Source organism: Microtus pennsylvanicus, chromosome 10 (assembly GCF_037038515.1).
Source record: "Microtus pennsylvanicus isolate mMicPen1 chromosome 10, mMicPen1.hap1, whole genome shotgun sequence".
Taxonomy (NCBI): Eukaryota; Metazoa; Chordata; class Mammalia; order Rodentia; family Cricetidae; genus Microtus; species Microtus pennsylvanicus.
In genome coordinates this window covers 53,028,670-53,043,958 of record NC_134588.1, presented here as the reverse complement: position 1 = coordinate 53,043,958, position 15,289 = coordinate 53,028,670, and the positions used below count along the sequence as shown (strand labels likewise).

The window sequence follows — 15,289 nt, the reverse complement described above, 5'->3', positions numbered from 1 at the left end:
TCTTTTTGGACTAGAGATCTTTTTGTAAAGAAAGAAAGCAACCCATTTGTCTGATATAGAACCCACATCAGTCTCCATTTTCTCATTTCCCATTTACTCCTCAGCTCATCCCAGCCTGGCTTCCTGTCTCCCTAACACAGCCCCTGCTGAAGAAGTGGGTGATTTCCATGTCACTGTCTCCCAGGGAGTTTGGCTCTTACATCCCTTCACCGCTCATTGGTATTGGACACGGCCGACCATTATTTCTCTCTGTGGTTTTGTGATTACCCACTTTTCTAGTTTTCTTTCTGTGTTCTTAGTTGCTTCTTTGCTCCTTAATGAAATCACCCATGCCCATGAGCACCCTGCAGATCTAGGTTCTAACTTTCTTCCTAGATGGCAGTATCCTCCCCTGTTGCCTTCATTTCCCCCTGAGTCTTGGTGGATCTTTGTATTCGTTAGGACAGAATGGTTCTGCACTCTCCTGTTCTCATGCTCAAATCTAGGAGCTATTTTGCTCATGTGTGCATTGCTCTGTAGGTTTGGCAGTCACCACTCAGAGTGGTGACTCGGCGGTTCAGGCTGCTTCCATTTTGTGGTTGGGCTGTTTCGGTTTGTGGCTTCTACTATGGCACATGGCGGTGGAAGACAACATGGCAAACTCCACCTACTCTTGTCCTTTTGGCTGGAAACACACAGCTTTTACTTAACCACAGAGAAAGCTGGAAAAAGTTCTGTGTTCTTGGGACAAGAAAAGTCCAATGACTTGGTGGATTCCTGCCATTTCCCCCACATGCATCCTCCTTAGAAATCAAGCCTAGGTCTCTCTTTATACCCGAATCTCCAGCTGTTTACATGAGACCTCTCTTCACCAGGAAACCTCAAAAAGAATTCGTCCTGGACCAGGGATGCAGCCTAATGGTAGAGCTCTTGCTTGGCACTCATGAGACCCTAGGTTTGACTAAAGTACAGCTAAGAAGGAAGGAAAATGAACAAACCCCAACTCCCACAGTGCTCCCAAATGAACTTATGATATATGCTCAAAAAGCTGCCCCTCTCAGCATCCCCTTCTGTAAGAAGCTGAGGAATACTTACTCAGTTCTGCAATCCAAACTCCTATAGAACACCAGTGCCTGCGGTGGAGTTGTGTAGTTTGTCAAGACCCCAAAAACATGGACTGGAATTCCAAACCCAATCAAGCTGTGTGTATGAGCTCTCACTATTGGCTCTCCTCTTTCAGGTCCATATTCTGTCTGTCACCATGCCTTCCAAGCTTACATTCTGTTGACTTCTGTCTGTTCTCAGGGTGGCTTCTTGTCTAAGTTACCATCTGCTTTTAACAGCACAATGCAGTGGTCTCCAGACTGGTAACCTTCCTACCACTCTTGCCGCTGGCCAGACTTTTCTCTACTCTGCAGCCAGAAGGACCTGGGAAAGATCCCATTTCCTGCTTAGAAGTCTCCAAAATTACCACTGCTTTTATACAATGGGCCACCATCTTCAACCAAATTGAATCCCACCAGGGCTGACATTTGCCCACATCCCAGCCTCCTCTCCTATCCCTTCCTAATGAACACCCAGGACCACCGACAGCCCAGCCTCCCTTTCTCTTCCTGATGTTCTTGCTTACCCTGCAGCCCTCGGCTATTTCCCAGGGGAGTGTTCTTGGCTTTTGTGTAGGTACAGTTCTGCTGTGCCTTTCCTTCATAACTCTCATCACTGATTTAATTGAATTCTTATTCATTTGATTATTTCTTTCTTATTTACTGGACTGTTTGATCTGTTTGGGCAGAAACCAGTTCTGCTGTATTCATTTTGCCCATCACCTTGCATGGTTTCTTCTATTTAGTAGATGCTTGATAAATATTTGTTGAGTGAACTTGTGTTGTTCTATAAATACTAGATACTTGCTACGTTAGGATTCTTGTGAATTAAAATAATTCCCACTTTCAAACTATTTAAGTGGAAGATAAAAGACAAAATACAAATATATCATGCTCCAATTGAGTCAAAGGCTTTAAGGTTATATGTCAGAGACAGAAAAGACCTGGAATGTTCTATCCCACACACCCAACTATTAGTAATATATTACTGGTTCTCCCAAGTTTTTCTGTGCTCTATGAAGGTAGCAATGTTCCCTGTTAGGTACTATACCTCTTCATACCTGGAATGCACATTTTGCCTTAAATTCTTATGAATATAATAGACAGTATCGTCAATATACTGAGACATAGATAAAATTTGTTTCTGAAAAATAAACATGTACCATTTTAGGAAATGTAGGGGTTCATAGTTTCTTCTTGACTCCCAGAGCCACGTGAAAAATACAACTAGCATTTCCTGGCCCTGCAGTTATGTTGGTTCAATAACAGAGCAAGACATTCTTTTCCTTTACAGGTCTTCCAGAGACGGAACACTGGGCAGCTGGATTTCTTCAAGCGTTGGCGGAGTTATGTAGAGGGTTTTGGGGACCCCATGAAGGAGTTCTGGCTTGGTATGATCTCTAGAATCAGGAAGGTGGGGTTGTGGGAAGATAACACCCCTCTTGATGATCTGGTCAGGCTCTTTACCCATTTTCAAGGAGAGATCCAAAGGATAGGGAGACTGTGTGATGTGGCCATGCCAATTGGAAGGCTCTTGCATACTAGGGGAGGTGAAGAGATAGGATGTCCAGAAGTGACTTTTTATGCTGTAGCTAAGCTCTACGGAGTCTTCCTAGAGCCTGCATTTCATGTAAGCACAGTAGAATGACAGCTGAACAGCTGATTGATTGGATTCTGGGCTCTCGTTAATACGATGTGCTAGCAGGTCCTGTAATTCTGCTAATGCAGCCAGATATTATGGGAATTAGTTTTGCCCATTTTTCCCTCTGCTCTCTTTTGGAGCAGATGTTCACAGAGAGTTAAATATCCAATAAAACATCTTCTGGGAAGTATGAAATTAAAAAGATTGAATCTGAGTATTCAATGTCTAACAGAGTAGATGATGTTTGAGTTCTGAGGATGAGTAGCTGATCTGTTCTTCTACGGCAGAAAGAAGGTCTGCTTCTGCTTCAGTGAGGTGGCACCAAGGGGCAAGTCACCCCAGTACTACACACCCTCTCCTACATGGTGGCATTCCATGAAGTCACCAGCATTGCCATGCCAAAGAAACCACAGAATGGGACTCTTAGTACCCCAGGAGAAAGTGTTGGGACAGCCCTTTATTAACAGAGAAGATAAATGCTAAGATGACCTTTAGCTCTGAATGTCTCAGATGCAGATAGTGAGCGCTCACCCACCTGAGCCGACCGGTCTTTAGAATCCCTCTCCATGTTTTCAGGACTTGATAAACTACACAATCTCACCTCTGGCACTCCTACGCGGTATGAGGTGAGGGCAGACTTACAGACTTTCAACGAATCCGCCTACGCTGTGTATGATTTCTTCCAAGTGGCGTCCAGTAAAGAGCGGTACAAGCTGTCAGTTGGGAAGTACAGAGGCACAGCAGGTAAGGGGGCTTTCTCTCTCCAGGAGTCTCTCGCTCCTGTCATTTGAGGATTGATTTGCCATGTGCAATGGATGTGGGTTGTGGAATACTGGCAGGTAGCGGTTGGTTGTCCTCACTAACAATGGAAGTCATGCTCTCTGAAAGCGCTTGAGGGTAAAGGAAGTCAAAACAATCTTTAACCACAAATCTGAAAGGAAGGTTTGTATGTTTTCTCCTCCCAGACCCTTCCTTGATGCCCCTCTGGTTTAGGCTGTTGTACATTAGCCTTTTTGAACAATTTCATTCTGCTTTTCAGTGGGCTTCCACACAGTGTGACTGTTACGTTTGCCTGTGTAACAGTGTGTGTGTGTGTGTGTGTGTGTGTGTGAGAGAGAGAGAGAGAGAGAGAGAGAGAGAGAGAGAGTTATTTCAACATTTTATAGTATTTTGCTGTAAATTAAAACAGAAAAATGGAAGTGCCGAGTCAAGCAGTGAGAGCTTTAGGTCTCATTAGCTTACACAACAAAGACAACACAAAAATGAGTGGTTTAGCCAAGAGCAGGGACTCTTAGCCTCCATTAGCTGCTCGTTGGATTCTGGCCAATGGGTGGTGTGTGCAATTCTGTAGGGAAAGGAACGGAATTAAGCAGCATGACTGAAATGCTGGGATTATACTGACAACTATTTTAAGAGATGGTGTGGTTGTGGTTGCTCCTTTAATACCGATATTTAAAAAAAGATGTTCATGCCTTCTAAGCAAAGCCTGCCCTCTGCCTTTTGCATCATTCCACACTTTGGTATAACCATGTAGGAATGTGTTACCAGCCAAATTGGCTGACTGCATAGGTCACAGTCTCTCCTCTCTAAAATACATGGGAAAGGGAGAATAAAAGCACAAAGTAACTTCTGCAGACCAAGTGGTAGGGGAATAAGGAGCTCGGGGTGGAGATGGTGGTACAGCAAGGACCTGAGTGGTGGGGAAAAGCTTCCTGTAGGACCTGGGAGTGCAGTTGGCTCAGACAAAAGGCTAAACACAGAGGGAGGGAGGAAGGGGCTCATCACACCTGGGGGAGTCTTGGGGGAATTGAGGACTAAGCCAAGGCAAGGAGATTGCTAGTACTCCAAAAGACTTGGAGGTGATCTCAAAATTGTGTCCTCAAGGCTCTCTGGGGTCTGGGGCCATGATCTGAAGTGGTCAACTGTGAACAGAAAATTTCTTTGAGCTCTATGATTTCATTTCTTAAAACAATAATAAGAATTTCACTCTTGTTTCTTAGTATTTAGCATCAAGTCTGCTGCAGAGTTGATGAAATTTTTAAAAATGACATTTCTAGCAGGATTTCCCTGTCTAATCTCATGAATATTTACTATATTTAATAGGAATAGACCCCCAGTTTGGTGTGGGAGCAGGTGGGTACCCATCACCCAGAAGTTTGCACTTGGTCAAGTTTGAATTGTTTAAGGAGTCGAAGCAGGGATTGAACGGGAAAGAGTGTGCGAAGATGTGTTTCTGGGAGAAATAAGTTCAGAAAAAGACTCTACAGCTACCAAGGCCCACTCTGCTTTGGACTCCCCCTTCCTTCCTCAGGCGATCTGCATCTTTCTGGGCTAGAGATGGGTCGCGCTGTATGCGCTCTAAGTGGAATATAAAACATGGGGTCAGCCCTGGAAGTCAGGCTTGTGGGAAAGTAAGTTGAAGGAGTCAACATATTCTAAACTAATTGCCTTTCCCCCAGGTACTTTATTTGCATTCTAACCCTGACCAAGTGATAACTCCTGTTCTAAACTTGCTCAGGCCAATGAGGCCAGTCAGTAAGGATTTTTTTCCTTTTCATTCAAGGACGAAAAGGCGGCTCGGATACAACCGGGAAACACGCATGGACCTTTGTTCATGTAATTACCAGGCTTGTTTCAGAATGATTTAAATGATCATAATTATTATTTTTTTTAAGACAAGCTCTTATTATGTATCCAAGGCTAGCATGCAACTTGTAATCTTTCTGCCTTTGCCTCTTGAGTGCTGGGATTAACACATACACTACCATACACAGTGATCATAATAATTTAATACTAAAATAATTGATATTCATTGTCTCAGAGGATTGAGTCAGTTACATAACTCATGCCTCATCTCTAGGGTCAGACTGAATTCCTGATGGCGTCTTCCAGTCTCTCCCATCATTTGGAATAAGAGAGGACTTGCAGGCCAACCTTCAGTTGCCCATATGGGCCTCCTCGTGCTCTGGTCTGTCCCCTGTAGGCTATCTGGCTAGCCTTTACACCTCAGCTAGACTTAGCCTTTCCTTCTCAGGTTAGAGTCTCAGTTCTTACGTACCTCGTTCCTGAGATCTTCCTGGACGAGGCTGGAAGTCAGGTGCTTCTCTTTGGCTCACTTGCCTTCCCATCTCCCCCAATCCTGGCACCCTTCCTGGTCTCTTGGTTGAGACTTTATTCAGATCTATCTTTTCAGTTTGTCCCTTTCTTTCCCTTTCCTTTCTTGAACAATTAAACTTGCTTTTCTGAGCCTGGTTACCATAATCCAGCAAATGAGCTGAAGCTAATGGGTAAGGGAGTCAACATATTCTTGAATTAATGTGGTTCTCCTCCCAGGTACCCTATTTGCATTTTAACTGTGACTAGGGGATAATTCCCATTCTGAGGTTGTTCAGGCCAACAGGACCCGTCAGTAGAGGATGTCTTTTTAAATAGGAAGCCTTGGGAGACTCTCAAATCACATAGCATTTAGGCAGCCGTCTAGTCTACCTGTGTGTACCATCACACCTACCTTTATGTTTTGTCTTACAGTGGTGGGGTCAGTGGCATTTTAGCTTTCCTCAAATATGCTTCTAGGTTTGGGTGAGGGTTTTAAAACCTAGGAAGCTTCTGGCTACCTATGCCCTAAATGATGAGGTACAGTGTGGAGGACAGATGTTCAAGTAGAAGGTGAAGGTCTTGCTATCTCTGTGCACAACCTGTCTCTGTGTCTAGACTCACCAGTGCTTTTATTATAGCAGAGATGTACAACCTCGGTGGAAATGGTAGGCTTCAAGCTTGTCCCCAGCTCAGACTATGCAGTTGGGCTCATGGCTTCTGACTGCCATTGAAGTCATGTTTTATGGACTTATTATTTTATTATTAATACAAAGGAAGCTTCAGCAAGGCCACAGAATGCTAGCTTAATTTCTGTTTCTGCATCTTAGAGGCTTTCTTATGTCCTACCATTGAGATGCTGTTCATTTATGTAGAGATAACAATGTGGACATAAATAGACTCTGTCTCAGCATTCCCACTGGGCTAGCCAACTACCTACAGCTTATCTCATATCCCTCTTACCCGAGGTTCAGTCATGCTGGGGTGCTCAAGGAATGGGTCCACGCCCTGGGGACATTGGGGAATGTGACTAACAGCATGTCGTGGTCCAGGAATGACAATGTGCATACAGAGCTGTTTCAACCCAAAGCCAGTGTGTCCTATATTTTTAAATGTATTTTTAAAGGCTGGCATTTAAGAAGAAAAATAAGTAATATATTCATGGGGAAAAGGAAAAGCTAGACGTTCACCACCACTCTTTACTTGCTACCCCCAATTTCAGGGACAACATTCGAGGTCTAGACTCCCAGCCCCCCAGCCCTGTGTCTAAATGTGACTCACAGGGGATATGATGTTTATGGCTTCTCCTGGTGTTAGGTCTTAGGAGGTGGCTGCAGAGTCATCCTGAACCACAAAGTACTGGGGGAGGAGAGTGGGGGTCAGAGTGACGTTTGGATGAGATGGACAGTGAGCAGCTGAGTAGCCACTTCTTGAGTGTAGGTTCAGATCTTCTTTGAGCCTGGTATAACTGGGTGAACCAGTTTTCCCTCTGAGCCAGTAGAATAGCACCCTTAGAATAGATCCCAGCAGCCGTTTCTCCTAATGCGAACACGAGGGTCTCTAAACATCACCGGATTAACTACTTTTAAAATTCATTATTTTTGAAATGGTATGTAGTTCAGGCTGTCCTCAAACTTGCAATCCTCTGCCTTTGCTTCCAGAGTTCTGAGGTTAAGGCGTTCCCATCGCACCCAGATTAACTCCATTTGCCTTAGTAAGATGAACTCATTGAGTCGTAACACTCCCTCAGCCGGGGCCAGTTATTTTCTCATTCACGAACATACTCATTTTCTACACTCTGAACAAGGGTGGCTTCAGTTTCTTGAAGGTAGAAAAATCCGTATGCACAAATGAGAAAAAAAAAATCCCATACAGGCAGAAACACGCTTTTTTTTTTTCTAGTCCAGGGTCCATAGTTAAATAACTGGAGTGATCTGCGAGAAATCACTTGTGTGGTTTTGTGGAAAATAAGCTCTGGGAACTCATATTCCAGCCAGGAAAGCTGTGCTTATTAAAAGACCGTTACTAGGGGAGCCATCGTGTGTTATTTCAAGCTGTAGTTAACTGTCTGCAGGAATCTGGAGGGAGGAGGGAATGTGCACAAATAAAGGTACAGCCGGTCTTTCTGTGACTGGAAGAAACTCCTGTGGGCCTGGCCATCTTGGTATCAGAGGAGTGGACTCCCTAGTTCCGTTCTTACTGCTCCTGCCTTTGCTGGCTGAGGCGTGAAGGGACCACTGCTAAGTTTACAGACTTGGAGGGACAAATTGGACCTTAATTTCACGCAGGGGCTAGTTACTTTTTAAGGGACAGAGGATGCTGGGGATTGAGCCAAGGCCCTTGAACTTCCTAAGTGGACATTAGCTCTGTGCCCACGTCCCCTGCCCTTATGAGCTCTTTTCCTGCCTGCCCTAACTCACTCCAACTGCGTTTTCAAGAACAAGAAACTCCTCTGCTTTGTATCCCCAGAACCTGGATGGGGCTCACCCACCGCAGGTGACACAGGCCGCCCACTGCAGGTGACATGTATGTTCTCTGAATAAGTATGTGGATGCAGCTGCAGCTGTGCCGGGGCCATAGGAAGGGCTGTGGAGGCACAGATGCATGCTCTCACCTAAGTATGAGCCTGAGAATCTGTGTCTTTAGTAGGTTCTCAGATGATGTCTGTGATTTAGGTCTTGGGAACTCCCTCCAGGACCATTGCTGAAGGCCATCAGAGACAGACTGCACTTACTAGTAGGGATGAAGCCCTCTGTGCGAGTGAGGGGGGGGGGGGGCAGGTGAATCTGCGTTTCTTAGAATCTGAGAACCAACAGTTGAATCTTGGTGCTCTCCTTAACGGACTCGGGGACCTTAGGTGGCCACAGACTAATAATCCCCAGGTGTTCGTTTCCTTGTGGGATCCAGAGGGGTCCTGCCCACCTTGTAGGCCTGTGAGAGTCACAGTAATCAGATGTAAATGTGATTGTCATTGTTGCAGGAGGGGAACTTGATTAAGCTGATGATTGATATGGGCTCTTATTGCCTTTTATGAGCTGAAAAAGAAAGTAAACTTATAAATGGAAGACAAATGTGGTAGGCAAAAAGGTGCAGTCGAGTGAAGTAATTAAAGCAGATGGCAGACAGGATGTAATGAAGCATTAAATTGTACATACATGCCCAGAAGGGCTCGAGAAGTTCAGGTGTGTGTGTGCGCGTGCGTGCGCGTGTGTACCGGAGGAGGATCAGTGAGGAGAATCTTATTCAGTAGTGGAGTTGAGCTAGGCTTTAAGGGAGGTTAGAGTTTGACTAACGAAGGGCAGAGGGCACATGGGCCTGTTTACCTCATCAGTAGAGACAGCGGATTGGAGGCTCCATCGGAGACAGCTCAGCAGCAAACCTGCCCGACAAGGGGGCTGAATCGTCTCTGTGGTAGTAGGTGGGATGGTAGACTCGAAACAGTGCAATGGGTATTTCCACAGGGGCTGGGAGATGAAGTGTGAGGGGGAGGTTGGTGGGTGAACACAGGCTCAGAGCTGGAGCGAGGCCTGGATGGCAGCTGTGTAGAGGTGGGGAGAGTGACTTGAGAAAGTAGGGCTAGATCAAGGGTGTGAAAGGCTTATCAAGCAAGGTGCATGTGTTTGGGTCTGGAACAGCAGGAAACATGGCAAATGCAGAAGGACGGAGAGAAGGGCCGTTAGACCCTTGATGTGATGATAGAGCTTCCAAGTGTAAAGGCTGCTGAGGTTGGTGGAGAAACAGGCCTGGCGTTTGAGTGACAGGCCTGCAAGGACAACTTCTTCATCTCTCTACATCATGTTCTCACATAGTTAGCCGTTCCGAGAGAGTTGTGAGTATCTGTGATATACAACAGGATCCTTGGTGATTTCCTGCCTAGATATTTCCTGCTGGGGCCTCTTTCCTCATGGTTCCTGCCCTCACCCCGTTTGAGGTGTGAGAACAAGGTTTAATGCTAGACTCATCAAGGTAGCTCTAGTACCCATCAATACAGAGAGGCTGCCTACTGGTGATTTAGGCTTCCTCAGTGTTCCACATCCTCAGCATTCTCCACAGGGCTAAGCTGTTTCTGAGGCAGCAGAAGGTGACACCAGAGAGGCTTGTGGCGGGGGTGGTAGGGGGGCTGCATGCTCATCCTTCTTAAATTTTCAATGATGTAAGGTACCTGGTCCAGGACCACAGCCATGCTAGCCCCACAGCACACGTGCTGGCTTCGGGGATCCAGTTCTTGGCTAGTTCCCAGTAGTACAGGCCCAGAAATCTGCTCACTGTCCCTGCAGGGTCTTAATACTCAGAGTCATCCTGTTCGGCGGCACTGTCCTGGAGTACAGCCTCAACTCCCTTCTTATCTCTCCCTCAGGAGATGCTCTCACTTACCACAATGGATGGAAGTTCACGACTTTTGACCGAGACAATGATATTGCCCTCAGCAACTGTGCGCTGACACATCATGGTGGCTGGTGGTATAAGAACTGTCATTTGGCCAACCCTAATGGCAAATATGGGGAGACCAAGCATAGTGAGGTAAGTGACAGGTGCATATCTTTTCTATCACAAGCTTTGTCTGTCTATACTCCCAAAGCGACACCTTCCAGGTCAGTGTGGTAGCCCCGCCCCCTCTCTCTAAAGCTTTCAGTGAAGGCAGGAGAACATGATCTAGGCTTCGCGATGTCTCCAGACGACAGACACTATAGGGTCTGCATTGCACTACCACTGTACTGCACTACCATACCTTATAGGGTCTGTACTGCACTACCATATCCTATAGAGTCTGCATTGCACTACCACACCCTATAGGGTCTGCACTGCACTACCACACCCTATAGGGTCTGTACTGCACTACCATACCCTATAGGGTCTGTACTGCACTACCATATCCTATAGGGTCTATACTGCACTACCACACCCTATAGGGTCTGTACTGCACTACCACACCTTATAGGGTCTGTACTGCACTACCATACCCTATAGGGTCTATACTGCACTACCATATCCTATAGGGTCTATACTGCACTACCACACCCTATAGGGTCTGTACTGCACTACCACACCTTATAGGGTCTGTACTGCACTACCACACCTTATAGGGTCTGTACTGCACTACCATACCCTATAGAGTCTGTACTGCACTACCACACCCTATAGGGTCTGTACTGCACTACCATACCCTATAGGGTCTGTACTGCACTACCATATCCTATAGAGTCTGCATTGCACTACCACACCCTATAGGGTCTGTACTGCACTACCATACCCTATAGAGTCTGCATTGCACTACCATATCCTATAGGGGCTGCATTGCACTACCGCACCCTATAGGGTCTGTACTGCACCACCATACACGTTCTCAGCTGCAGATGGGTGACTGGCTGTCACCCATTTATGAAAACCATTTATGTGAATCATGTGCCATCTCACTTCATTTGTAAGTTTCTTTTGTAATCTTGATGAGACAGGGTGAGTCTCATCTAGCCCAGGCTGACCTTACACTTGCCCTGTAGCTGAGGCTAATCATAAACCCATGATCTTCCTGCCTCTACCTTGTAAATTATGGGATTATAGGCATTTGTCACCACATATGGCTAAATTTTTGTTGTTGTTCATTTGTTTACACAGACTCTTGCTATTTAGCCTAGGCTGGCCCTGGACTCTGAATTCTCCTACTTAGCCTCCTGAGAGCTGGGATCACAGGCATTCGCCACCACACCTAGCTCTCAGTGTGCTTTACTAATTCACAAACAGACCCTGCTATAGATCGGGTTACTTCAACAAGGTTAGGTGGTTTAGAAAAAGGACATGTGCCTAGTGGTGGTAGTGGTGGTGGCGGCAGTGGTGGTGCATGCCTCTAATCTGAGCACTCAGGAGGCAAAGGCCGGTGGATCTCTATGAATTTGAGGCCAACCTAGTCAACAAAGCGAGTTCCAGGTCAGCCAGAGCTGTTACACAGAGAAACTCTGTCTCCAAAATACAAAAAACAAACGAACAAAAAAAAAAGGGGGGGAAGAAAGAAAGAAAAGAAAACAGACATGCATATATATCTCATAGTTCTAGAGGCTGCCTAATCCATGATCAGTGCCCACATATTCATTCTTGATGGAGCCTTGCTTCTTGGCTGGAAATAGGCACCTTCCAGCTGTATCTTCATACAATACAGAGAGGCTTTCTGACCTCTTCCTCTTCTGTTGTGGGCGCATCTAAAAATGACCTCCCAGAGAACTGCCTCTGAATATCACCAAACCGGGGCAATAAAACTTCAACGTGCAGACTTTGGGGAGGACACAGACATTCTGTTCAAAAGCGGACACTTCATTGTCTTTCCCGTTGTCTCCAGTAGAGCTGTCCCTTTCAGTCCCGTGATCACTGGGTGAGCAGATTCTACTCTAGGTCAGACCCATCCTTGGCTCCACTTTAACCCGAGTCACCAAGAGTCTGCTGCAAACACCCTGTCCGCTTCCCTCTGTCACGACTGTATTCAGGACTGAGTGTATGTGAGCACTCCTCCCTTGCGGACTTTCCTGTCAGTACTTTCTGGGACCTCCATGATCCTTGCTTATCAGTGTGGCTCTTTGCCAGATATAGGACATCTGTCGACCCTTCTTGGCTTCTTGAAAATTGTACTTTCTTATACTCACCATCTATCTCCTGTCCTTCATAAGCCTGCCCCGGGTCTCTAATTTCCAACCAGGTCCTGATCCTGGCCTTTATGAAGCCACCTCTCCCCAGAACTCAGATATACTAATATTACCATAAATATTAGCGCCTCTCAAATTCAGGTACATTTTTATTACTTTGGTCCTTACTAGGTAGCCAGCATTCCCAATCCTTATATAATTTTCTTTTTCAAAGGGAAGAAGAAATTTGCCCCCAGGGTAATGGGGAGGGTTGGCCCGTGAATCATGGTGGCAGCATGTGGGCTGACCAGGGGAAGCCTATGATCGGAAATCAAATATTTGAAAGGAGCAGCCACCATGCCCTAAACCATTCCTGCATTTGCTAATAAAAGACATTCATCTGGTTAATGTGCTTTTCTTGGTCTGCAAGGCATTTAGCTTCTTGTTTATTATTTACCTCACAAATTAAAATACATAAAATTGGTCACTTGGGCTCTTTATTGGCCAGGTTGCAAGGTTATTAAGTGAATTAAATATTATTGGGCCCACCAGTCAAAAGACATAAAATGAAATTTTGTTTTCAGCAGGCCATTTGTTATCCCAGCACTAATATCTGAACAGTCTAAATTGAAAATGATTTTACACAATTGGCTAATTAATGTTTATTTTTGCCTTTTAGCTTTTGGAAAAGACAGAGTAAAGCAATAACGGGTTTACTGATCTCTGCCTAGATTGACCTTCTTGTCATCCTTGTACTCTGGCCTCTCCCACATCCGTTTTCCCACCATGGAGACCTGTCTGCCCAGTTTGTCAGATTCCAGGAGAGCGTGCATGATCTGGCCCTCCTTCTTGGCTCATAACCGATTCCTACTGGAACTTCCTCTTCCTTTTCCTCCTCTTTCAGAGAGGGAGTGACCTCTCTCTCTAGGATCCCCTCTATCATAAACCACCTTACTTTTTGCCCAAATACTTTTTCTTCATGTAGGTTTGTTTGTTTGTTTTGTAGGGCGTGAACTGGGAGCCATGGAAAGGTCATGAGTTCTCCATTCCTTATGTGGAGCTGAAAATCCGCCCCTTTGGTTACAGCAGAGACCGTTTCTCTGGCAGAAGGAAGCGGTCCATAGGAGGAAGAGCGAGAATGTTCTGAAGGCTGATTTGAGCCTGTCTTCACAGGAGACCAGACAAGCTTAGGGCGGGCAGGTGGCCGTGACTGGGAAGCTGAAGTCTGAGGGATGTTCATAGCCTCTAACCTCTTAGATTGCTGGATACCTACAGGGCTAACGATATCATCACACTTCAAGTTTTAGAGGTTCCTACCATGTCACCTGCATGTTTGCCAGTCTCTACGGAGGGCCCAGAAAGTCAGCAATGTAATTAGACAGTTTGGACGTATGGGACACAGTATTGGAGCTGTATGGTTTTAAAGTCCATCCTTAATGACAGCTGTATTGGATTAGGGTGAAGAAATGAACCATCCAGTAGATCACCAACTGGAAATCTTTAGAAACTGGAGGAGATCTATGTATATATCTGATGTAGATCTTTCTAGAAGAAAAATGGAAAGTGGGGTTCTGATCCCTCAGAGGTCCAAACTGAGGCAACCTACTACTTGTTGTCTCTGGCTCCCCCCAAGGAAAAGTACAAATCTTCCTCCTTTTAAATTTTGTGTGTGATGAAGAAGGGCAGAGAGAGCACCGTGGGCCCCTGATGCCTTAGTATTTAGCTAAGTTCTGACTGATCTCTAGCCTGCTGGAGACCAAAGCTCCTATTTCATTGCTATTTTTAACCGCCCCTTTCCAGATATTTGCATAATCTCTTTCCTAGATCTGCATATGTTGTAAATAAATTTGCAGTCATTTCAACTTTAAATAATCTGTCTCTCTAAATAACTGGTATCCGCCCCCCCCCCAGTCTTCCCTAAATGGCCTGGGCCTCAGCCTCCCTCCTTCCCTGCTCCCCATTCTGGAAGCTCCCTCATCTCATCCTTTTTGTGTGTCTGGTATCGTTTTGGAAGGTTTTCTGTAGCCAAGTCAGTGACCATTGAAGTAACTTAAATTCCCATTCAAGAAAAAAAAATAAACAAACCGTTTGATTTTTCAAAATTGCCTTGTGTTGTTTTCTTCACTTAAGTGCACTTGAATTCTAAATTTAACGTAAGTACAAGTGAAGGGACAATTTGAGCATTATACAGGAATGCAGTTGGCTGTAGTCTTACTTGTGTGATAAGACAGCATGCTCTTTGGAATGCAGCCGAAGTATGAGCGGGGAGGAAGGCAAATGTTCTAGAAGCTGCGCTTCCCCTTCTGGTCCAGGCTATACATTGTTGCTTAGCTTTCCCAGGTTTAAACTCTGGGTCAATGCCAAGCCACACACCGGAAATCACTTCTGTCAAGCTTTCAGATTTTCAGTCTCCGCACCCCCTAGTAAGGCCACAGCAACAGCTAGATCTGTCTGCTAATGAAAGGGCTAAATGACGTTCACTAGGGGTTGGGGCTGATCATTAAAAAGGTGTGTGCGCATTGGTCATTGATTCAAGACTGTAGTAAGGGGTGGCCTGCTAGAGAAACAGATGAACGAGCCGTGCTCGGTCCTGGAGCTGAGGGAGCTCAGAGGCTGTCATGTATTCAACACTTACTATTTAAATACACTTATCCCATACCAGGCTCTGCCCCTAAACAAAGCAAATCCACACGTAGTCTAGCCAAAGGTTGCCAATAAACAAATGGTGCTTCTACTCCAGCGGTGGCGAGTGACAGTAAATGACCAATCATCTCCCGTGTTCGAGCCTGACAACAAAAACCAAGTCAGTTTTTATGACTTCAAGTGATTACCTGAGGGGAGTCATGGAGGTGGATAGTGATGGA

General features: G+C 45.5%; 1 protein-coding gene across 1 annotated transcript in view; it reads left to right on the top strand.

The window, feature by feature from the left end:
* Window positions 1-14,495, top strand: part of Tnn (tenascin N) — a 62,257-nt gene extending 47,762 nt beyond the window's left edge. The window contains exons 18-21 of the mRNA XM_075988366.1: window positions 2,377-2,473; window positions 3,301-3,468; window positions 10,175-10,338; window positions 13,432-14,495. Coding sequence (XP_075844481.1) covers window positions 2,377-2,473; window positions 3,301-3,468; window positions 10,175-10,338; window positions 13,432-13,572 — 570 coding nt within the window. The 3' untranslated portion in view covers window positions 13,573-14,495. The remainder of the gene's footprint in view (window positions 1-2,376; window positions 2,474-3,300; window positions 3,469-10,174; window positions 10,339-13,431) is intronic.
* The last annotated feature ends 794 nt before the right edge of the window (window positions 14,496-15,289 follow it).